This window comes from Ammospiza nelsoni, chromosome 1 (assembly GCF_027579445.1).
Source record: "Ammospiza nelsoni isolate bAmmNel1 chromosome 1, bAmmNel1.pri, whole genome shotgun sequence".
NCBI lineage: Eukaryota > Metazoa > Chordata > Aves > Passeriformes > Passerellidae > Ammospiza > Ammospiza nelsoni.
This window is the reverse complement of record NC_080633.1, coordinates 30,136,649-30,161,681: the sequence shown is the minus strand read 5'-3', so window position 1 is coordinate 30,161,681 and position 25,033 is coordinate 30,136,649. Positions and strand designations below refer to the sequence as shown.

Sequence of the window (25,033 nt, the reverse complement as noted above, 5' to 3'; positions counted from 1 at the left end):
CGGAGGGCGAGAGGCTGGCACGCAGTGCCCCCCATCCCTGGACAGGAATGGTTCGCCCCGCAGTCGGCCCCGGCAGGGCGGGGCTGCGGGCGGAAGGCTCCGTGAGGAGCAGGGCGGGGGCGGTGCCGCGGGCGGGGGCGCTTCGGGCGCCGTCCCGGGCTGATCCCGCCTTACCCTGCGCGGGGGTCGCGATGGCTCCCCCCAGGAAAGGCGACCTGAGCGCGGAGGAGAAGGACTTGCTGGCAGTGATCGCCACAGGTGAGCCCTCCCGGCCCACGCCGCTCGCGGCCCCGGGCCGCAGCTCCCACGGGCCCCGCTGGCCGTGCCCCGGGAGGGGTTTCGTGTGCCCGCACGTTGGGGGCGGCGGGTGCGGCGCCGTTACCGGCCGCTCGCCGCGGGCTCCCTCGCCCCCACCGCGCTGCTCGGGTCACGGCGCTGAGGGCCGCTGCCTCCCCGGCCCGCCTGCGGGCCGTCACCCTTCTCCTTCTCCCGGCCGGGGAGAGCGGCGCTCCCCTCCCGGCAGGCCCGCGACACCCGGGCAGTGCAGCGGGGGGCGCGCTGCGGGGCTGGGGAAGATCCGCTGGGCGGGTCTAACTTTGCCAGGGAAAGCTTGCATCTTACCGGCAGTGTCTGTTGATGTTTGCCTCATTATTGGTGTTAATGTCCACTGCCAAAAAAAAAAAAAAGAAAGTTTTCTTGGGGGTAATCTAGTCTTCTAGCGTGCTGTGAGGTTTTTCCCATGTGCTGTTGTCAGACCAGGGCGTCTCTGCAGACACATTATTCTCATATTTCCAGCACTTGAGCTTGTTTGGGGTGTTGTGCACCTCTCATCCCTTATAATGTTCTATTTTACTATTCCTTATAGTATCTTGTCCTCTTAGAGAGAGGAGAGGAGAGGGCATCAATGTCTCTCTGAACGAAGAGTGTCAAGATGATAGAGCCTGGTGCTTCCTGGTGGTGCCAAGCAGCAGGACATGAGGCAAGGGGCAGAAACTGATGCACAGAAAATTCCACTTGATTAAGAGGAAGGATTTCTTTACTGTGTAGTTGGCCACGCACTGGAACAGATTAACCAGAGAAGTTGTGGAGTCTCCCTCACTGGAGATACTCAGAACTGTCTGGAATTCTGGCAATTCTGTGCCATGTGCTCTGGGCCTGCTTGAGCAGGGAGGTTGGAGCGCATACCAGGCTACTGTGGTCCCTTCTAACCTGACCCATTCTGTGGTTTTACATTTCGTGTGAGTGTCAAAGTTTCATTGCACTGTCACACATGTTTGTTGCCAGAGTACTTTCTGTCATTTGGGTTCCCTGGTCCAGCAACATGGATTTCATAACCCCAACTAAATAGTTACCCTCCAACTGGTATTTTGAAAATCATGAGCAACGTTCATTAGTTGTAAGCAAACTACAACTGCTTTGTGTTCCGTGCATTTCTAGATGTAGTTTCCAGGCAATTTGAACCCATGAAAGTTTTACTGCAATTCTGGTGCTTCACTCTCAGTTGTATTAAAATGTTCCTTTGTGTCAGAGACACAGGCATAGGACAAGGACAATGGGCAGTGAATTTATTGTGGACCAGAACCAGTTTGATTGACTCACTTTAATAAGAGTTTCAGACCTTGGTCTTGCAGAAACCTCTGTCTAACTCAGTTGATGCTTCTGATAAGGGTGATGGGATAATTCAGGTTGGGAGAGGCTGCAGGAGTTCTCTAGGCCAACCTCCTGCTGAAAACACATCAGCTGTGAGGTCAGGTGTGATCACTCAGGGCTTTATCCTGTCAGACCTTGAAAACTTCCAAGGAGGAATGCTGTACAATGTCTCTGGGCAATCTCTTTGCCTTACTGGGCTCATAATCAAAGTGGTTTTCCTTGTCTCCAGTCTGAAGCATCCTTTCATTTCAGCTGCTGCCTGTTATCTCTTGTGTTCCTACCATGCCACCACTATGAGGAGCCTGGCTCCAGCTTTCACCTCTGGCCAGTTCTAGAAATCTGACTTCCATCAGTTTAGTGTCTTGTTTGAAAATCCTTCAGTGTTTTGTCATACAGAACTCTGAGTTTGTAAATGCAACTTTGCTTTGCTTGTATTAAAATTTGCTTGGAGATCAGCCCTTGAAGACTTTCTCTTACTGATGTTTGTTCTTTGGCTGGGATGTTCTTCTGAAAACTGATCCAGTTCTTAAGAAGCTTCTAACATGTTTAGAATATATGTATGTTACTGGGGGGAGTAAGTTAGTTGATGGTTCCCTGACTGCCAGTCAGGAATCTTTATTAAGTGTGTGAGATGACTTGGGTAATTGTCTTTTTTTCCTGAAATTAATGAATTAAAAGAAAAATGGTAAAAGCCCATGTAGTGTAGTTAAAACACATCAAAAAGCCTTATGAAAATAAATTATTTCTAGTATTTCAATGGGATTTTTTTAGCCAAAACTGAAGTTGCAAGAGCTGTTTTGCTGAAACATTGGTGGATGACTTCTGAAAGAGTGAAGATAAACATGAAAATAATTAAAATAAGTGTTGCAGTGCTTATTTTTATTAAGCACATCACTGCTGAAAGAGCTTTGCTGATGATTGAATCAGTAATTAGAAGTTTCTGTTAATTTGCAATAATATTCTCCAAACTCAGACTCTTGGAATGTTCTTTTATTTCTTTGTGCCTGTAGAAGCTGTGTTGGCAATATCTGAATTGTCCTCCAATGGGCTTTAAATCATGTTCTTAGACCTGTGGCTTAGCCAAAAGGATTTTGGTAGGGAATTGAAAAATAGTAGTGTGGTAGAATTGAAAATCAGGTGCAGCCTGTTTTTCCTGGCACACTTTTTTTTCAGATTTCAGTCTTCTTATGCATTTGTCAATTTTTAGAAATGTCAATGATCAAGCTACCTGGGTCCTTGTCCTTTCTATCTCTATTCTCTATTAGCAAAAAGCAAATTCATTCCACTTTTGTGAATGTGTTAGATTGCAAATTTCAAATTGAAACAGGAAAAATGATGTGAGTAAATGATGAAGCATGTTTCATTCAAACCAAAAAGTCTTTTAAAGTGAGGTATTTTCTTTTTTTGAGAATGTAGACTGCTCTTTTAGACAAAAGAGGCCCCAGAAGAGATGAAAGCACAACATTTATTAAAATGTTCAGTATCATGATGCTCATTTGGAGCTGTTCATGTGCTGTTTATGTGAGTGTCCCATTTTTGTGTGTGTAGGTCAGTTACTGCACAAAAAATGGATGTTTACTTGTAGTTCATGCTTTCCAGCTGCTCTTTGATGTTGTGAGTTCTTGGCTTTTACCTTCTAAAACATAACACTGTTCATTCCTAAGCTTCTTCACTAAGTGCAGTTAATTTATTGGTGGTTAATCTACGTCCTAAGCAGGTAACATACAAAGATTTTGATTCTAATGAGAAATGGAAATGACCATTTTCCTCCAGATTCTCAGTTTATTCTGTTTCTCATCTCCTTTTCTCTTTGTGTCTTTTTATTTGAAGGAAACACTGAGGAGGCTGGAAGGCTACTGGGGAGCAAGAATGTCCGTGTCAATTGCCTGGATGAGGTACTGCAAACCTGTGCAAGCATTATGCTGAGTTTAATAAGGAGAATGCTAGCTGTGAAGGCCTTCCTGTTGTTAAATAACATTTCTCTAACAGCAGTTGCTATAGCCCTGAAAATCAGAGTTACTCTCAAGATATTTCCAGCATGCAGCTGAGTAATGAACCTTTGAATAGTTCTTACTGTGTTTTAAAGAAAGGTTAAAGATTAATGTTACTTAAAGTACCACGCTGTATTTTGTCTCAAGTTCCAGCCTGAGCTTTTTCTGTAAGGTAAGATAAATGCTGCAGCGAAACACGTGGGGTGCTCCCTGACTTCTTGTCACCTTCACAAGCAGTGAAGTCCCTGTGCTTGTCCCTCTGTGGCAGGCACAGCACCTGTCCAGTCCCCATCCCATGCTTGGGTCTCGTGGGCATACTTGGAGGGTGAGTAGCTCAATCAGAAATGGAACCACAGCCTTTTATACAAATGGGTGTGGTAAACATGTACCAGATTAAATCCTGAAGTGCTACCTGGACGTGGGAATAAGGTTGTGGAGAAAGGAACCTTATGTGATGTTCATGTTTCCTCTTATTTTTCTTTTTACAATGCTTTTTAAAGCATGCAACATTAATATGAAATGTAGCATGCAAGCAAAACTAATTCCCCATCATGCATATTAAATCTACGTGTAATTTATCCATTTAAATGTTAATCTGTGGTTTTCACAGCTTTATAATTTCATAGGTGTCACTGGGAAATTCTGGGAATGTGTCTAGTTCGGCCTCTGACTCAAAGCAGCTTCAGCTCCAGGGTCAGATGAGATTGCTCTGAGTTTTGACATGTCTGGCCTTGTAAATCTCTAAGGATGGAGGCTGTAAAATATTACTGGGCAACTTGTTCTACTCTCCTACTGTGATTTCGGTGAAACAGTGTTTCACTTGTGTCTGAACCTCAGCTCAGGCTCTGTGTCTCTTGCCCTCCTACCACCATAAGTGAAGAGTTTGTCTTCTCCCTGTCAGCTCTGGCAGGCTGCTGTTGGGTCCCACAAAAGCCATTTCTTCTCCAGGCTGTGCAAGCCCCTCCTGCAGCCTCTCCTCACTGCACAAGTGCTCAGGTTCCTACTGTGTAGTGGTGGTACTGCATTGATTTTGTTGTGGTTTATCCATGTCTTTATTGCACTGGAAGGCTCAAAATGGGACAGGGTATAGTGTAGATGTGGCCTCATAAATGCTGAATGGAGAAAAATTGCCACTTCTTCTACCAGGTATCTTCATGGCATGTTGTTAGCCTTTTTTTTCTCCCAACAGATCAATTTTCTGATTGTTCTTAAGTTAAATACTAAACCTGAATTTCTATTGTATGAATTTCAAAACTAGTCAAGCTTTACACTGAACTTTAGGAACCCAAGACACAATATAAGTCTGGTTGTAAGTGTGCATTATTGTATGGACATCAAAAGGTTTTCCTTAAGTGTAGTTGCTGGTTGTGCTCAATGATGGCAGCATTGCTGCAGTATTAGTGCAACATCCAGGATTAGTGTTAAAAGGATGTGGCTTATTCAAAAAAACATGTCTGAGTTATGCCTCAGGCTACTGTTGTAGAAGAAATAGTATTAACAGTATTTACCTATGGCTCCTATCTGACTAAATACAAATAAGGCCCATAAAACTTTATGCAATGGACTTCTTGCAGACTCTTTTTTTACTCCCAAGAATGGTGTGTAATCATGCTCATTAAAGAGGAGAGGGTTCAGGTTTCTTAAATCCATCAGCTATTTTAGTGTTACAATTTTTCTTTTATAACCCATTTGTGCTCCAATGTGTTATTCTAATATCCATACATAAGTTTGTGTGAAATCCCTGTTAAACATCAGCTCAGTCTTTTATTCATTGTTGCCACAACTGGAGACTGTTCTCAGTGCATCAGGTCTTTTTTTTTTTTTCTGTTGCCTTAGTTGCTTATCTTGAAATTCACATTTACATTACTACTGTTACTTACTTTGTTAATGTTAAGAAGTAAGGAAGCCCTGAAGATGGAATGCTTAGGTATTAAAGTGGGAGCTCAATTCAGTAGGAGTTCATTTCCATCCTTGAGGACTTTTTTTACATGAAGAATTCACAGAATGAGCCCAGGTTGAATGTAATTCTGTCTTCCAGCTGTGGTACAGCAAGCATGCAATCACAATTTAGTAATTTTGGACTGAAGAACTCTCAGCATCAGAAGCAGGTTGTTGTATGGTGAACTTCCTAATTTAAAAAGAACCCACACATAAGCTGTTCCTTTCATTTTTTGTTTGACTGTATATTCTAATTGCTTGGATCCACTTTCTTGTAGATTAAAAGCTACTAACAATCAGCTGTCTTCTCTCTATGTACCTTTAGACAAGGACCAAGTCACATTTTAACATCTTTCAGATGCAGTGACCTTTTAAGTATCTTGCCTAAAGTTATGTTTCTGCAGCAAGTGAGCTATAATAGTGGCTCTTTTTCAAATCCTTTCCAGTTGTTTTGGCTTCTTTCTTCAAAAATGTTCATAGGAGCTGAATGCAGTATTTCAGCATTGCTTCTGCTGTTGGTACATGTATTTAAAAATAAAAAAAAATACTTTCTAAGTCTGCTTGCTTTTCCTGCCCTTGTTCCAAGACTCCCTCATACCCTTCACCTCCTGCTGTCTGCTGAGCTCTGCTGGGAGTGTCAGCACAGAGTAAGATCCCTTCACTCAGACAAGTTTCCCAGATGCCCATCTTCCAGAAGGTTGGAGATATCCAGCAGATACAATCTGTTTTTTCTCACCACCCTTTCTGACCAAATCAATTGTTTTGTTGTGTCTTAATCACTGTCTTTATGAAAACAAGTGCAATGGCTTTTCTGCAAAACTGGTCTTTAATAGTTTGGCAGCTTTAAAACTTCAGGGACATTTAAGTTCAGGTGTCCTCAAACATTGGAACAAATAGATGGGCTGTAGAAATGGATGTAAAATAAAATCAAATATATTTAACTTAAATGCACACTTCTTAGTAATTTTTTAATGGAGTGGTTGATAATTTGGAAACTTAGTATTGAAGAAAGTGTTCAGAACTTTTCTTTGCTCTGAGAGCACAGAGCTTGTAAATACTGTGACTTTTTGTCAGCATTTTGCTGACTTGAACTCCATCTGCAGCATGTGGCTAAAATATTTCAGATTGATATAGAAAGGCAGGCTCAAGGAAGCACATGAGCTTCCCAGCTGTGGAAGTTTCCTCTGGTCATGTTGGTAGTTAAGGTTGCAAGGGAGTAGTGGAGTACTATATCCCCTGTTTTCTACAGATCAAGCCAACAGACTTGACCTGAAAAATACATCATTTTTCTCTATTTAAAATAACTGTAAGGTTGTTCATAATCTTCTTACAGAACTATCATCTGGGATTAGCAGCATTAATTTTTTCCTCTAGTTTGGTAATTGAGCTGTTCAGTTTGGTAATAGATAATTTAGAAACAGACTGCTTCTCTATGCTACAGAACCAAACATTTCCTGGGAATTCCAGCAGCAGCCTGCTTATTCTTGGCTGAGATGTGAGTAGCTTCACTCATGGTGAGTGTGTTCAATGGAGGGGTCCTCAGGTAATCTGCCTTGCTATCCTAGTGTGAAAATCCTATGCTAGCAGAAAATGCCAGATCCTTGGCCCTTATTGAGGAGGAAGGGCTTTGTCTTTTGATGTTTTTTACATAATACTTCAAAATACACAAACCAAAGAAAATTCCACTGCCAGTAAGAATTATCTGGTTTCAGTTCAGGTTGCTGATTGATGTAGGCTTTAACTTTTCATCACTGCAGATGAACTGAAAGATCATCAGAGGAATCTAATGTGTTACATGTGTGAAACCAAGAGCTGAGGGGATGACTGTAAAGGAGAACTATAGCTGTGATCGACACTTAGTGAACAGTATTTCATATTCTAATTAGTCCATACTTAGCTACAGCTAAAATTATTTGTGCATGTAGCTGTTGACCTCCTTCCAAATCCTGCTTTTAGGAAATTTGAGATGTGTAAGGGCAATCTTATTCAAAAGCTTGAAGGGTGAGATTTCTAGAGGCTTTCATCCAGTGAAGAATCAAGTTGTATTTCTAGACTAACAGCATTCAGTACAAGAGAGTTGATTTTTGAAGAGATACATCAACAAGTATTTTTGCCTTGTAGCACCTGTTCTTTTTGCATCATTTTTAACCATTCCCCAAATACTGTCTCAAGTAAAAGTCAAACCCAGAGTTATGTGTTTTGTTTGTAATTTTCTGACTTGAACTGTTGCCTGAACCTGAAGGGTAAAATAAGACACTCTTCTGTGTTAATGTGGGACTGCATTTCTCATTGGAGGAATTATTCTAATTCTCCCTGGAGAAGGGAGAGGTGGATGCTTTAATATTGCTGGCATACAGGTGTCTACAGCACGTTTTCAGCTAGGGTTTGGACAGCCCTTTCACTTTGCTTTTTTTTTTTTTTTACTTTTCCCACTCTATTTAAATAGCTGGTGCTCACATGTGCAATGCCTTAGTGTACCCCAGTAGCTGCTGAGGGACTGCTGCAGTGTCATCCAGCCTGTATGCCACATCTTGGCAAGGTTCCATGCTTGAGAAGAAGGGTGAAGTGAGCATGGGAATGTTGGGAGCACTTGGATTGCACTGTTTGCTTGAGTAACACAGGTTTATGGGCTACTTCAGTGGTGGATTGTCATCGTGTTAGCCACAAAACAATACACTCATGATGTCTGTTCTTAACACATAATGAGTGTTTAAATGTTCACAGAATTGAGAGGTTTTGTGCCAAATATGCACATGTCACTGGAGTGGGAGATAAGTGTGTATTTTTTGTTTGTTTGTCCCACTTCCTGTTCCCTACTTGTCCTATGTTTCTCCGTTCCTCTGGTTGATGAAGGTTGAGCAGGAGTTTTGTTGGAAACTTCCTTTGTAGTTCCTAGGAGGCAGAAGGTTGCTTTTCCATTTTATTATCTTCATGAATTTGTTTTTATTCATCCTGTTGAAGCACACCTCAGCTGGATGCTGAAGAGAGATTGATCTGCTTTCTTCTTCCTTTGTGCTGGTGGTGGAGTGCAGCCCGTCCCTGGTTCTGGTACTCATCTGTCTGCCCCTCCACTGACCCCATAGTTTGTTGTTTGGGGTTTTTTTAGTCAACTGACTTCCCCCCCATGGCAGCAGTTCTTGGAATCCCATTCCTCAGTCTGCTTTTGGGCTATTTTCAGCATGAGGAACTGGGAAGAATGGTCTGTAATGGCCAGGCTGGCTGAGCCCTGTTGTGCCAGCAGGGCCTTGTTGGTTGGTGAGCTGGAGAACCCAGTCAAGAGAAGTGCCAGGTAATTTTTAGAGGCACTAAAAATACCTCTGAAATGCCTCTAAAAATGCCTCTCCAGCAAACTCTATTCCTCTTGAATGGTGAGACATACAGTAAATACTTGCAGCCCTGCAGAAGAGAAGTTACCATGTAACATACCTACCAAAAAAAGAAAGCTGGGAAGGATTTACTTTTGTCCTGGGGAGTAAGATTAAAAAGTTTGATTTTTTTTGGTCAGAAAAATGTTGCATGGTAACAGCTAGAAAAAGGATCCTTCATCTGATGTTTTGTAGTGGAAAAAAAATTTGTTTCATCTGTATGCTTAATAAACTATCTGCAAGTTTTGTCTTTTATGTACGTTGTACTGACAATCCAGATGTCATCTGTGAGAAAACAGAGTGTTGCTGGACCTGTCTTTGACATTCAGGCTGAGAAAAGTATTTGCAGTCAATCCAGTTTCAGTGTAGGGACATGATACAGGACACTCAGCATTTCCAGATAAATTTGTGTCTTGCCTGACCCTCTTGTTTGCTGTGAATGTGAAAAACTGATATTAATGTGACTTCTAATCCAATTTTATAGCAACCATCCACATATTTTCTGCCTGATACGTTTTTTTGATTCACACCACAGCCTGACACTTCCAAAATTAAATCAAAGGATTTTAAAAAACAGTTTTCTGGGAGGAGAGGATAAAACAATCCCAGTTCTTTACTTTGTCATATAGTCTTCAGATCTTAATTGAAACAACTGGCTTTCAAGATATAACCAAACTAAAAAGTCATTGTTTTTTAAAGATCTTTCTCCCATCAAAAACTGTGCTGTGTTTGTATTCTCTTACTGCAGTACCTTTCTGTGCTGCTAAGGGAGACAAATCCCTACTGTGACTCCAGGCTGGGATTGGCCTGTAAAGTTGCTTTTGATGTAACATTATGAAATGTAATATAATAAAATACATTTTATAGTAGGACAGAAAGTATTTATTCAACATTTGAGACACCCCAAATGAAATCTAGGAAAAGCAGTCTGTTTCATATTCATGAAGGGATCTCTTTAGGTATTTTGGATCTTCAATGTCATTTTATATTGCAGTTTACCAAAATTTGTGGGTTACTAAAATATAATGCATCAAGTAAGTACTTTGTGTTATTTTCAGTTAGGATGGAGAGTAATGAAACTGTAATACCTTAAAATTATTATACTTTTAACTTTTCCAACTTCCCTCACCTTTAGAAATTTTTTGAAAATTATACTGGTAAATTAAACTTACTTGGGTTTCACTCAGTCATAAATTGAAACAAGAAATACATTAAGGTTCAAACTGACAATTACATTATTTCAGAGTATCACATTACCATGCATTTACAGAGATGCAGTAATGTTGTACATGAGTGTGCTCAAGCCCACAGCCTTGACTGGCAGATAAAGGAACAGAACACCATTTTGATTTTCTTGAGGGACAGACTAAAGCACTCTCCTGACATGCAGTGCTGGAGTGTGTTCTTGGACAGTTGAAGTGTCTTGGCTGATAACATGAATTCTGACCTGATGTTAAGTGAAAACAAACAGCATATTGGAAAAAGCATACTATATTCTGAAAATGGAGTATCATGCAGTTTTATCAACCAGCAGCATGTTTCTCCCTGCCCTGGAAGAGAGATAGAGAGAGAGCCTGCACTAACAGTTCACCCTAGTTCTGAAAATTTCCTCAGGGGTTTGCCCAGCTTTACCTTTATAATCCCACCTCAGTCCTCCTGTGCTGAAGTGAACATTTTTGTACTGGGGCAGTTGAGCAAACCAGCCAGGTTTGTCCAAGTCTGACAAGAGCTGTGTGTCCTTCTGAGGGCTGTCAGAGCTCTGGCTGATCATGGACACAGTGCCAGGATGGCAAAACTATCAGTAATCATGACTAAAAATGAGCAAGATGGGTTTCAGAGACTGAAAGTCTTTGTAATGTTTAAAACAACAAGAGCCTATGTCTAATTTTCTTGCTGCTTATCATATAAGCCACAGCAGGGGAGAAAAGAGTAACATAGGAAGCTAAGAAATTTTCTAAACCAAGCTTTTCCAACTGGCAGAAACATTAGCTGTCTTCAACACTAATGTCTTTCATGAAAGGACAATGATAAATTGACTGTAAATGGTTTTCATTTGTTAAACCATGCTCTGTTTTCAGATCTATAGCACAGCATAATAAGAAAACTGACATGGAAATCTGCTGCATGTTAGTAACCATATTTTTTCATGAAGATTTTGTGAGGGTTTTTGGTAAATAAAATACTACGTGAGGCTTTGGTAGTTATATTGAATATGTATGGCCAAGTAAAAATGATCAGCGGTATGAAGATCAAGAGATGTAACATTGTTTTTTGTATGCTACTTGCTTCTCCTTCCTTTTGCCAGCATGGCATGACCCCTCTGATGCATGCAGCCTACAAAGGGAAGGTGGACATGTGCAGGTTGCTGTTGAGACACGGAGCTGATGTAAACTGCAATGAACATGAGCATGGATACACTGCCTTGATGTTTGCTGGACTTTCAGGTAACTTCTTACTACACTCAGATCACTGATTTTTATGACATTAATGGGTACAATTTGCCATCAGTTAGTAATTTAAAAGTGTTGGCATGCTTTTATTTTTCAGGTTTGCTGTTATTTATATGAACCATGCAGCTACATTATGTTAAATAAAACCCTGTGGGCAGTGCAACAGGAGAGCCTCTGTTCAGACACATATGAAAATTTATTTTGTTCAGCATTTTGAGGCATGCAGTCTACTTGTCCTGTACCTACTTTGTCCTGTTTGTTTGAGATCTCAGCATTCACTTTCCTGGGACAGTTTTCTTACTTAGAAAAGAAAACTGTGCAGTCTTCTTACTTAGACTGTGTTACACTGAAAATGATGCTGCACCAGTAGCTTTTGGTAATATATAAGACTTCTCAATCCAGTATTTTTCAAATTTTGTCTTTCTCCTACATTATTTTTTCAACTATTGTGTGGGCTTTTAAAAATGTATTTAGTAAATTTTAAAACCACACTTTCCCAAAATAATTTTCACTCTCCTCTTACATTATTATTTTTTTTTTCTTGGGCATGTTTATAGCTGTATATATCTTCTCCTGTCTCAAGTGGTGGTTTGCAGTTTTCCTCTTGCTATTCTTTTCCCCTGATGGCTGGTAAAGTAATTTCCTTGAGTGAGAAAACGACACTACATTAAAACATTGTTCCTTTTGGAGAATATATTTGATTTGGGAATATTAGGTTATTTTAAGTATTTTCTTTACTAGGCCACTTATGTCTTACCAAAAATTAAATTCTAGGGGAGTCAGGGTTCTTAGCAGGTAGAGTTTAAACTGCCTTCATTCATCATAACTATTAAAAAGGCTTATGTGTGTGCATGAACCTTAACTAGATCATCAGATTGTTTTTCAGCTACAATGTTGGTAAAAAGATTTGTGAAATTCCAGTGTCCTGTGGTATTGAGCAATATCACAGCTGCAGCAGATAGATGAGGACAAACTCTTAGAGGCTGTTAAATGACTGCAATTTTATAGAAAATGCTGTATTTTTACCATTTTCTCACAGCTGAGCTTTTAGCCTGTCATCCTGGGTGTGAAAGCTTCTAAGTGTTGACTTTAGAGTCTGTTATTTGTGAGCACAAAAGGTACATGAGCACTACTGACGCAGTGACTTTGTTTTTAAACATTCATTTTCATCCACCATCCCCTTTTTGTATTCACTTTTCTGTACTTAGCATCTGCACAAAAATGGATAAAGTAAGAATACCTTTGAAAGCAGAACCAGCAGGAGTGGTGACAAGTGTCCTTTTTTAGTCTCTGAAGGGCACCAATTAAGTAATCTAATCTTCCCATCAAATTTTAGCTCCATTTTCCTTGGTATTTAGCCCAGTCTGAACACCCAGTTCCCACTGGAGACAGGAACAATCTGTTCTGTTCTCTGTGTTCCTGCTACATCATAGTCCTGAATGTGTTTTTCTTCTTAGAATAGCAAATGTAGTTGAACTGTTAAACTAGATTAGTAGAATTTCCTTCTATACTGCTGTCCTGAGGGACCAACCTCCAGTGTAGCTACATGAGTAGGACTCCCATAAGCTCCACAGGAAGCTGAATGTGCATTACAGAGAGCAGAGTTGCACTTGCTGGAACTCTAAATAAGCACATGCCTTTCTCTTAATTCATGCTTAAAATAGTGACATTAAGAGCATTCATTTTCCTCAGTGTTGTTCCTGGTCTTCAAGAAATTTAGTACATCTTTTTCTGAAGCATAGAGAATTACAGGTTCTGATTTGTCCTTGCTCATTCCCCATATCTTTCCTGCAAATTCAGGAAACAAAGAAATCACCTGGATGATGTTAGAGGCTGGAGCAGAAACTGATGTTGTCAACTCTGTGGGAAGGACAGCTGCTCAGATGGCTGCTTTTGTGGGTAAGATGAAAATTATTATCATTTTCTGAACTCCTAAAGAAGTGAAGTGTTAGAGTCTAATGCTTTTTCTTGGAGAAACATCATTTAATGACTTATTCTGAACTGACATGTTGTTGATCTTTATTTTCCACATCTCATCCTGTAAGTCAGTTTGTGTCCTATTCCCATGTTTGATTTCCTGAAAACACAGATGATCTTAACTGTGAGAACAGATGCTACACAAGTGTGTACGTTTTTGTAATGCCACTGCTTTGGAAATAGTAAGAGGAAGCTGGTTGCACTGGAGGGATCCAGAGTGCAGCACCAAGTGCTCACTGGAGCTTCTCTTGTGGGAAAGGATGACTGTAGTGCCAGGAGTTAGGAGCTCAGCTGAGCTTTGCAGCTGTGTGCTGGCAGCATGCCACCCCCTGCCCTTCTCCCTGGCTTCTGGGAGAGGGACAAAGTCTTGGAACCTCTTCTGAGGCACTCACTACTTACTGACCTGGACTTCATTGGAATAAGAGAGAGATTTATCATTCCAGCATGTGAAGTAATCCCTGGCAAAACATGCAATAGGCTTTTTTGCTGTTGTTTTTTTCTCTTTTTTTTGCTCTTTTTTTGTTTGTTTTTATAAGCCCTTTTCAATTTTTTTACCCTCCTTGACCATGCTAGGTTTCTGGCTTAATGTCCCACTTCGTCTCTAGCAGGGAGAATTGATAAAATATTATGAGGTTAAGTGGAGTCATTTTCAATGGCACAGCTATTCCAAAAATGAGGACCTGTATTTTCTTTCAAACACAACCTTCTCATGGTATTTGAATGCCTGAGAATCCCCTTTCAAGTCCTTTTGGTGGTGTGAATTCAAGGCTACCTTGCCATTTAGATTTACTTCCTTGAATAGTGATTTAGTGCTGTTTCACTTTCCATTATCTTATTCTGCTGTTTTAAAGAAGAAAAGGCTGACATTGCTCACTTGAAGTTCAAGCAGCCAAACCTTAACTATTCATTTAAGTATCAGAGAAATCTATTCCTATTAATTCTCCTTTGGGTTTGGAGAGTCTTTCCCATGTGATGCTGTATGAAGTGAATGGGGAATATTATCTCCAACAGAATTTTTAAGAATTCTTGTAAAAATCTCATCACATCACCAAGGTAGCATAAATATTTTCAGGCATACTGAGATACACTACTCTGTAAAGGTCTGAACATTGGAATCTATTCCTGTTCCTTTTTTATTCTTTGTCCAATCAACATTAATTCATCTGCCTGTGTGTGGGAATTGAGGATACTTCTTCCCCTGTCATTTGTCTTACACTGTGCTCTATTAGCTCAGAACTGTCTCTTCTAAAACAGTGGAGGATTTTATACGTTGGAATTTGATTGGCTGTGTCTTCTGGTGATTATAGGATTAGTGCCAAGACAAATCAATCAATTTAAAGAATGTGGTCCTGAGCTAGAAAAGATAAGTTTTACTTTCCCTTTAGTCAAGTAATCCGTTGTATTGTCAGATGTAGAAAAAAAGAAGGGTGTAACTTTTCTTATCTTGTTACTTTCATTACAATCCTTTTATTTTTTTGTAAACTTTAAACCTGTTCTGTTCTTATAACTTCTCCCACCTTAGGTTAATACAGTAATACCTGCTTGCAGATCTGAAAGCTTATGAATCTCAATGCAAATGTCATTAATTTCAAAAGTACAAAGTGGAAAAATCTTATCTTCAAAAATTATAGCACCAGTATGAGACTACTAGCATAGTATAAACTGGGGAGAAGTGACTATTCTCCTAGTTGTGGCTTACCAGGGAAAGAATGCAGGAAGCAGACAGGACATTCAAAATTAATTTTCATGAGGCCTTTCCCTGCTGGGAGTCACTAAGTTAATAACACTTACTGAAGGTTAGAGCTACACACAAGAGAATGGCAAGAGTTGCCTCTTTGCAGTGCAAAATATATCATGCAGAGCTCCTTTGCATATGGGTAATTCTCACTTGTATTGCTTATATTACATTTGGGTTTAGGTGGTTTTGGTTTTCTTTTTCTTGTTATTATTTCACTGGTGATTTCTTTTCTTGTGTGCCTTTAGGTCAACATGACTGTGTGACTGTCATCAACAACTTCTTTCCACGTGAAAGGCTGGACTACTACACTAAACCACAAGGCTTAGACAAAGAACCAAAACTGCCAGTAAAATTAGCTGGGCCTCTGCATAAAATTATTACTACTACCAACATGCATCCTGTTAAGGTGGAGTAATATGCAAATTGTATGTATTTGTTGGTGTGGGAGCAGTTTATTTGTGTCAGAAAGCCTTCTGCTCTTCTGCAAGTTCAGCTGAGATCAAAAGTATTATCTGCTAATTCAGCTACTTCTGAAAATGAGAAATAAGCAGGTTCAATGTTCAGATGTGATTAAAAAATTATTTCAGTGTTTGTATACACCAGAATCTTGAACTAACACCTTTGATTGGAGAGATTCTTACTTCTTATATCAGTAACCATAAATAGCTGTCTTTTTTGGCTTTATTACTCAGCCCCACTTGAAGTGGAAACATACAACAATTTCCAATCTTAACAAAATCTCATTGTTCTCTCAGTGCTTTTCTCAGCATCTATCTTCCTACCTTCATCACTGGTTTGCCACAGTAACATCTACCCCTGCTGCTGTTTCTGAAAGTATGTGCAAGAGAATGTTTATTTTACTTCCCTGGACATTGCTGACAATAATGTCTTTTATGGTTTGCTCCTCCAGTGTAGTTCAGAGAAATGAATACAACTAAATTGAAAAGCAAATTCCTTGGGCTTGCCAGTCAAAGCCCAGCATTTGTTAACAGTTTCCAGCCAGGTATCTACAATACACAGAGACAGTAGTGCACCAGTGGCAGCTAATTGAGTGAGTAGAGCACACAGTTTCCTCTTAGACTGTTTTATCCAGTGCTTTACTAGGCTACAGGAAGTACTCTACAATTATGTGAGGTTGATGTGTTCTGTGCAACTGCTTACATCATACAAGTCCTTAAACCATACAAGACTGCAGTGTTCAAAAGGAAAGAGATTTTAGGATAGTGTATGTAGTTTCTGTAACTTTCTTTAGAAGTAGTTTTGATTCTTCAGGTTCTTATTCTAAAAGAAATAAAACAAACTTGCTATTTTTAATACTAGTTTTAGTTGTAAATGTTTTCTTGTATGGGAACTGTGATTACAATATGTTGAATAAAAATGGTTAATAATGACTGGGAAAAGAGAGGGAAGACTGCATAAGAAGGAAGTAGAAGAATATTAGAAATTCCACTGAAATTTAGCTGCAATGAGCTATATAAGCTTTAATACCAATGCACAAGTCTTTACTGGATTACATTTTCTTCAATCTTCTAGATCGTGTTGCTGGTGAAAGAGAACCCTCTGTTGGCTGAAGTAGAAGCACTGCAGAAATGTTACAGGGTTCTGGATCTCATTTGTGAGAAATGCATGAAGCAGAAAGACATGAATGAAGTTCTTGCTATGAAAATGCACTATATCAGTTGCATCTTCCAGAAATGTATCACATTTTTAAAAGAGCGAGAGGATAAACTAGATGGGTTTATCAAAAGGTGAGTGTTTCTACAGAGAAGTCTCAAAGCACATGTATGCCCTGGAAAAAGACAACTGAAGGAATAGATTGGATTGGTTTGGATAAAGGCTATGGCAAATAACTTGTTAAGTAATCCCAGCTGCATTTAGTTCAGGGTGGCACTGTCTGCCTTTTTTTTGTGTCTGAAGTGACACTGTCCTTTCCTGGGTAGAAAGGAAACATTCCTGGAATTTCAGTTCTGCTTTAACTGGTTAGAACTTGGCATTTACATATGCATTATGAAGCAGCAATGTGTGATTGAACAAAAGGGGAGTGATAGGCTTGAAAAAAGAACAACTCAGTGTCCAGTATGGTTCATCTGGGAACATTTCTTGTGCCATTTTGCTCTCCAGCAATCATGCAGGTTGAGATTTTTTTTCAAAAACACCTAAAGAAGTGAGAATTGTAAATCCCACAGACCCTGGATGAAACTTATCCTCTTAAATAACTTAGATAGATCTTCAGAATCTACTAAGTTACCAACCAGCTGCCTGATCGTACATATCAAAGCGACCTGACTTCTTAGAAGGACTACATTCCCCATACACCACTGTGGAATTTTACTGAAATCCTCTGTGAGACTGAAAATAAATTATGAAGTCAGCTTTCACATATTGAAATCAAATAGTTTATCAGTGATCCATACAAAAAAACAGTAGCCAAAGAGGCGTAAGGATTATAACATGTTATTATAATGAAGTGGAATTTGCATTTGAAGGTATTGTTCATTTATCAGTGTTTATTATGACAATGATAATTTTTAAACAGCACAAAGCATTTTGATATTTTAATCAGATGTAGATAGTATACTTATAGATTATTATTTTTCTCTGTGGCTTATTTGGTAAGTCCTGCTTTCAGAGCATTTATATATTGTGTATTTAATAATGACTGTGCATTAGAATAAAAACACTTCCATTTGCATTTTAACATATGAACTTAACATATAAAGTTGCCAAATTATTATGAATTCTTCTCTATAATCTGAAAGGGGACGGAGTATAGCATGCTGTATGTATTTGTTCTTGAATATTTACCATGTGATTTCTGATTTTACATGCATTTTAAAAAATTTAGCCTCTTGAAAGGGAGAGATAAAGATGGTTTCCCTGTGTATCAAGAGAAGCTAATTCGAGAAAGTATCCGGAAGTTTCCTTACTGTGAAGCCACGTTGCTCCAGCAGCTTGTGAGAAGTATTGCTCCTGTTGAAATAGTAAGTAGTTTGAGTAGGGACCTTTTCCTGTCAAGAAAATCCTTTCTCAGTGACTTGCATAGTAAATCCAGATTGAGACGTCTTTCTGTCCTCAGCTTTTGCAACATATTACAACCCTGCAACCCTTAAGCAAAGGGTTTGATGTCCCTAAACTCTCTGTATCTGGATTTCACTTTTTATATTGCAGGAAAATGGTCTAAATTACTTCAATTAGTATTCTTTTCATGTGCCCATAACAAATGCATAAACATCTCTGCTTTTAAAGAAAACTGATCAATTTTATCTTGTCTCTGAGCTTTCTTTTCCTCCTCTGGTATGTCTGTTCAGTTTTTCTATGCCAGTTCACTTATTGAAATGGTAGATTCAGATAAAAATGCAACTTAATTTGCACTCTGTTCTCACAATGGCTAAATTCAATTTAAGATTGAATAATTTCCTAGATTTAATGCATTCATTTGTTTTATTGTACACAAGAAGTTGGTAATATATGATGGTAGAAACGTTCAGTGGGGTTCCTTTTATCACAGAGAGGGAGAGCCAAGATGATGCAATGTGCAGCATAATTTATATCTCAATTAGGCAATCAAAATTACAAGTTAAAAATCTAACCTCAGTTGTCCTCTTAGGTCTTTGCTAGCACACTCTTCATTTTAGGACTCTTTATTGCTTCATAATAAATTTTACACAAGAGTGGCTGTTCTTTTTTAAGCATGTTCCCTCTGGTCTCTGAGAGCGAGATGTTGTACGCACAAACACTGGGGAATTGGAACAATCTTGTGACGTGTTTGGATTATTCAGAGCCAATTAAAAATAGCCTCCATTTTAAGTGGCTCCAGGTCTGCTAAAATGTCCTGAGGCTTAGTGCAATCTCTACTGTTTGCCTAAGCCAGGAAGATAAACACAGTGTGAAAACATAAGCCATTGTGATGCATTACAACTTGCTTTAGATTAAACATTTTCTTTCCTGTTGCTTTTTTCTTGGGAGAGCCTGCAGTCTTTCATGCCTTTAAAGCAATGATGGTTTATTCCATTTGATTTCTGTCCATTATGCAGAGCTGGAAAGAAGGACATACTATAATTTTTATTTATGTGTAAGCCTTTGACCTTTGTCATTGCACAATTACTTGGATTCAGTCTGGGCATCTCAGTGTTGTCATAGTAGTTATGACTGTGCATATTCCATGGTAGTCTGACAGTTGAAGGAATTACTTAGAGCCAGAACAACTTGGCACTGTTCCTCAAATATTTACATCATTGCCCAAAAGAATAGTTTTAATGTATGGTTACTTAAACCTTACTGCTTGCATTGCATGAGAAGGATGCTGCAAATAACATCTAAATAGTAATACGCAAATAATTGAAAGTTTCAAGTTCTGACCATTTGGTCTGTAGCACCTGTGTGCACTGAGCACAACAGTGACAAATGAAACATTTATTTTGTGTGCCAGCACAGAGACTGAGCTGCAAAAATCTGCTGCATAGGATCTACAGATGTAAAGAATGTGGAGTTTATGAATGACTTACAGAGGAAATACTAGAGAAGCTCAGGGCTTACATTAACTTCACATACAAAAGTTTATCTAAAGACAGATATTAAGTTGTGCATGTTAGTTGAAGATCTCTGATTTGGTTTTATGTTTTTTACTGCTGCAGCAGCTTCAGTGAGACCAACACTCGTGTTCATCGTTTCTGGTCTTCCCTTGCACGTCCCTCTCTGCAGCAATGCTGCCTTTTAATCTCATTTCCACTCCTGTCTTTCAGGGCTCTGACCCCACAGCTTTTTCTGTGCTTACACAAGCGATTACTGGCCAAGTGGGTTTTGTGGATGCTGAATTCTGTACAACCTGTGGGGGAAAGGGAGCAGACAAAAGATGCTCAGTTTGTAAAATGGTAAGAATAAAAAAAAATACTTGCACTGAGGTGCTGAGGATTTTGAATGCTTCTCTATTCACTGTATGTGTAGGCTTAGGAAGAATGACATGCATGCCTGCACTGAAGACATTCAGGCCATCTACTTCTGGGAAAGATGCCTGGAATTCACAATTAGGAAGGAGTACTTGGATTTCCAAGTGTGAACACTTAAGAATGAAGAAGAAGCAAAAATTCTCTATGTTTAGAGTTAATAAAAAACTGCTCTTTATAGATTCTTATATAGGTTAGAGCCACTCCATATAACCTTAAAAATTGCTTAAAAATAACATTAAGTACTATACATAGACATTTAACTTGTTGCACTAAGAAATGCGAAGAAATTCTTTTCATACGTGAAAATTAATTGGTAACTCTGGTAACTTTTAGGTGATGTACTGTGACCAGAACTGCCAGAAAATACACTGGTTTACCCACAAAAAGGTCTGCAAGACCCTGAAGGAAATTCATGAGAAACAAGAACTAGAAGCTGCCAAAGAGAAAAGGAAACAAGAAAAGAAGCAAAAGAAAGGTTAGGATCTGTTGTTCCCTTGCTGAAACTAATGCTGTGTTAACTGCATCACAAAGAGCAATTTAACAGGTCTTAAAACTGTAACAGCTGAGGTTGGGAGAAAAATCTTTGATGAAACATAACAGCAAAGCTGAGTTTGTTGGGATTCTGGCCTTGAAATTTACAAATGCTGTATACTTTCCAAATGTAGTTTTTAATTATGCAGTTACACAGATTTCTACAATGGAAGCCTTTTGATTCACACTGCACTGTTTCAAAATCCAGATCTTTAATGAAGCTAGTGCAGAACTTTAATGCTGCTCTATGTTTTGTTGGAGGTGTTAAGACAAGTTGGATAATAAGCAAGCAGCCTGCTCCTTCCAGTTGCAAAGGTTAACATAGATGTTAAATCTCCCATAATACTTCTCTTCATAATCACAGTATCAAGTTAATTGTGTTGTGTGCTTCGAGTGTGAGTAAAGCAAGCAGTAGTCTTTAAACTGCTCATGGTGGTTTTCCCCCTTTGAGAAACAAGTAATTAAAACATAATAACCTAATAAACACTGTATTGCCCCTTCCCATGTTTCTCCAAGTGAAATAATAGGAAAGTAGGGGATGAAATCACTTTTTCTCTTTTACAACTTACTGGATTTCCGTTCCTTTGTTTTAAGGATTGTAGAAGTGCACTGCACAAATCATGTTGCCTTACAATGGTAATGTTCACTTCAGCTGTACTCAAAATAGTAGGATATAAATCAGTAATGAATCAGTAATAATTAAAGTTTTCAACAGTTTCCTCAGTTGATCGTGTTATGAGAGCTGCTGTTGCATGAGATCAGGATGACTGTGGAAATTGGAGACAAGGATATTAGAAATCCCTGGATATATTGCATAACAGTACATCAAAACATAATGGGCTGTGAGCAGTGATGCCTCACGGGCTGTCCTTTTCAGAGGGAGGGGCAGGATCTTGGTGGATGGCTCTTCTCCCTTCCTGCCTAAAAAGGGAAGCTGACATTTTGTGTTATGCTTCTCCTCCTCCATTATCTACATGTTAATCTTCATTAACTGATTCAAGTAGACAGCCAGCACATTACAGACCTTATCCAATTATGCACTGTTAGTAAGACACTGAAGTCATCTGAGCTTCAGGTCACCTTGTGAATGGTGGTGTATCAGAGCATTTCATATCAACAGCAGTTTTATTTCAGAAAGTTAGTAATACCCCCTACAAATCCTGTACATCAGGAAACTAATAATCAAAAAGAAACAAATTCAACAGCTGCAACTACAAGCAAACCCATGAGTTTAAGTGTTTCTGCTGTACAGGGGTGAGTGTCAAGAAAGTCCCCGTTTCAGCCTGTGCTGAAGGCTCTGAGCTCACTGCCACGTAAGGCTTTGGCAGGGCTGTGGCTAGCTGGCTGTGACTGTTCTTGGCTGGCTATCAATCACAGCACCGAACAATAAACCAAGATATAACTACTTCTCCCAATTAGGCTTTCCCCTCCTTCTTTTCAGAAGTCCTAGCATGCAAGCCCTACTTAGTCGAATCAGGTGAAAAAAGTTATTCAACACTTATTTTTTTTTCAGAAAACATTGCTTGAAGAGTAAAGGTGCAATAGCTTATTCTGTTCCATGCAGTCATGTTATGAATTTTAGGATGACTCATTTCAACCAAAGTTCAATGTTTTTAAGCACATAATTTCTTCAGTCTGTTTTATGCAGAAATGCTTCCTATATAGTTGTGTCCATGTCTTTTTGATTTAAAACAAACCCCACCTGTACTCAGTGTTTAACTGCCTTGCAGCCATTCTTTGAGAAGCTGGTGATAAGTATAGTGTCAATAAAGCATGTTTGAATTGAAAGTTAAAAGAATATAGTATCTTACTTTGCTCCTCTCTATAGCATCACGTTGGGTGCCAAAATATTGGAATATGATCCCCATATTAGCAGGTAGATTGTGCCTGGCCCTGTCTGACCCTTGCTTCTGGGCCAAAGGTGGCAACTGTGGTGTTTCACCTCAGAGACACTTTTGGCTGGCTGGATGTTGCAGCTGGGCGCTGAAACAAGTCCAGGCTTGTAGAACCTCAGTTTACCTTTGGTGGAAAGGCTTCAGGCTAGGGTGAAGAGGAAAAGGAGACGGATTCTGCCGGAGGGTTTATATCCAGAGTTTATTCCATGGACACAGACGTCTGAATCTTGGTTACAGCTCTAACAGAATCCCAATGACATGGACCTGGCTGAATTGAAGCCCAGGGACAGGGGGAGGAGAAGAGACAGGTGAGGCACCAGCCAGGTGGGAGGAGGAGGGTCTCAGGGACGAGGGACACCGAGACAGGCCAATGACCCCAGGCCTGAAGGGCATCCTTTGAACTTGACCAACCACAGGAGGCCTTGCTGGAATGTTAAGCCTGATTGACAGAACTCACTCAGCAAGGGGGCGAGGGGGAAGGGAGAGAGGTATTGCCACACCTGGGAAGGGACTGGGAAGTAAAACAGGAAATTGCAACACACTGCAACACTTTATAATAAAAAAAAGGTAGTCTGGCAAAAATGGAAGATAAATTAATGAGAGCTTTGTATAGGGTTAGTTCCAGAGTAACCTTATGACAACTTAAGTAAAGTTTTAGTGTTTTGGGTTTTTTCAATTAAGATTTTCTAATTAAATAACTTCTGTAATTGATGCAAAGTATCCTAGTGTTATTGTTTCTCAACAATAAAAATGTTTGCTTTTAAAGGAATTCAGTGTTTATTAATTGTGTGATTTCTCTTTTGTTCAGATGAAATGCAACAAGTAGAGGGTAGTTCTACAAGTGAACAACAGTCAGATCCTGGTCCAGATCCTACAAAAAACGAGGATCCAAATCATCCTACTGATGGAACAGAAGAACCTGAACTTACCAAAGAGATGGAGGCACTAGCCCTGCAACCCGAAAGTCCACTGGAGAGTGAAACTGCCTTAGATGACATTGATCTTCAAAAAATTCAAGATTCTGAGGAGTAAGAAGAGGGTAGGAAGGGACTGAGAGCTCTCAAGGGTACTAAAGAATTTTTAATGCTGACCATGTCTGAGTTTTTGGAGCTTGGCTTATGCAAGACTTCTTTTAAAATACAGAATGTCTCTGTTCATCAAGAGATAGAATACTGACTACTTTATCTCTAAATACTCCAGGTTTTGTTGTAAATTGTCAAGATAGGTATTTGTTATCTGCTAAAAATTAGTGGCATAGATCCATCTGTATGTATACCAACATAAGCCCAGTGAAACTCTTGAGTTTCTGTGGTTAATGAGCCACATAGTGAAAAATGAACAGCATTTGATTTGGATTATTCATGTTTTCCAAACTTAAAACTTACTTTAATTGTAATTTAATTTTTTTTTCTGCAAGTGCATAGACCTGTAGATAAAAGCACTGGAGGGCCAACTATTAAATTGCTTTTTTTTTCAGCACTTTATGAAGCTTTATCTGAAGGAATTCAGTAGCAATTAAGTTTCTGAAGATACTCATCTGAACTCCCAGTTTTTCATGACATTATTGTAAATATTTTTGACTAGTCAGAGCACAAAAATAATGTCTATTTTGTGGCAATTGTAGTAAATGAAACTGCTGTTCCAGGTGTCTCAAGCTGATGGTGAAATGTGTATTTCACTATTGGTTTGGTTAGAAATATTCCAAAGTTTAATGAAGGGAAGACCAGAATGACTCAAAATATTTTGACTGACAAGAATAATACATTCTAAATTTTTCAGGTAAAGATGCCTTAGAGCACAGTGGGATGTTGCTTGTGAATTATTTCATAAACAAAAAATGCTAAGTATTTTTCTTGCTGAACTGGTCACAGTGAATTAGATAAGAAAATTCATGTGTCCATTGAAACAACTGGGATTTCACTTTGGCTTTCAGATCTAGAAAATAGCTCCCCTCAACTTCGTTTTTCACTCAGATTTATTTCTGTGTCTCATTAAATCAATGGGAATGCCACAACTGAAAATATCACTTGCTGCATAGGGATGGCAAAATTGGAGACTTACTGTCAGCTGAATCAGTGGTGTTTTAAAAATAGCAGTATTCTTCTAATTAGAGGAGTAAGGACCATCCTCAAAACAGAGAAAACACTCTTAATTTTTTTTACTATTTAATATGTTGAAAGTTTTTGTTTAATATTCTGAAAACTGTAAGAATGAGGATACATAAATCCACCTGTGGAGGGAATGTACTTCTGTTTTAATTTCAAGGATTAGTAGATTGTGATGAATAAAGGGAATTTTTTTAAAAGAAAGGGGCTATGTGGCAATTATGTTCCTGTGTCTGTAACATGGTGACATTCTCCTGTGACATGCAGGGGACTCCTGTAGCTTGAGTATACAAATTTAACTTCTGGACAATTGGCAGGCAAGAAATGCCTGCCTGGAACTCAGATGTGTAGTCATGCTGTAGTCACCCTCCACTCTGGGGTCTGGGAATGCAGAAGTGCTGCTGCCTCCCTGTTCCATTCACAGCCTTTGGAGCTCTCAGGGGTGTT

General features: G+C 39.3%; 1 protein-coding gene across 1 annotated transcript; it reads left to right on the top strand.

Moving 5' to 3' along the window:
* The first annotated feature begins 47 nt into the window (after window positions 1–47).
* Window positions 48–24,790, top strand: ANKMY2 (ankyrin repeat and MYND domain containing 2). The gene is made up of 10 exons (XM_059472984.1): window positions 48–258; window positions 3,481–3,545; window positions 11,250–11,388; window positions 13,195–13,293; window positions 15,355–15,515; window positions 16,643–16,857; window positions 17,955–18,090; window positions 19,852–19,980; window positions 20,389–20,530; window positions 23,290–24,790. The coding sequence occupies exons 1-10, from the start codon at window positions 48–50 to the stop codon at window positions 23,511–23,513; spliced, it is 1,521 nt and encodes a 506-aa protein (XP_059328967.1). The 3' UTR covers window positions 23,514–24,790.
* Window positions 24,791–25,033: the final 243 nt, after the last annotated feature.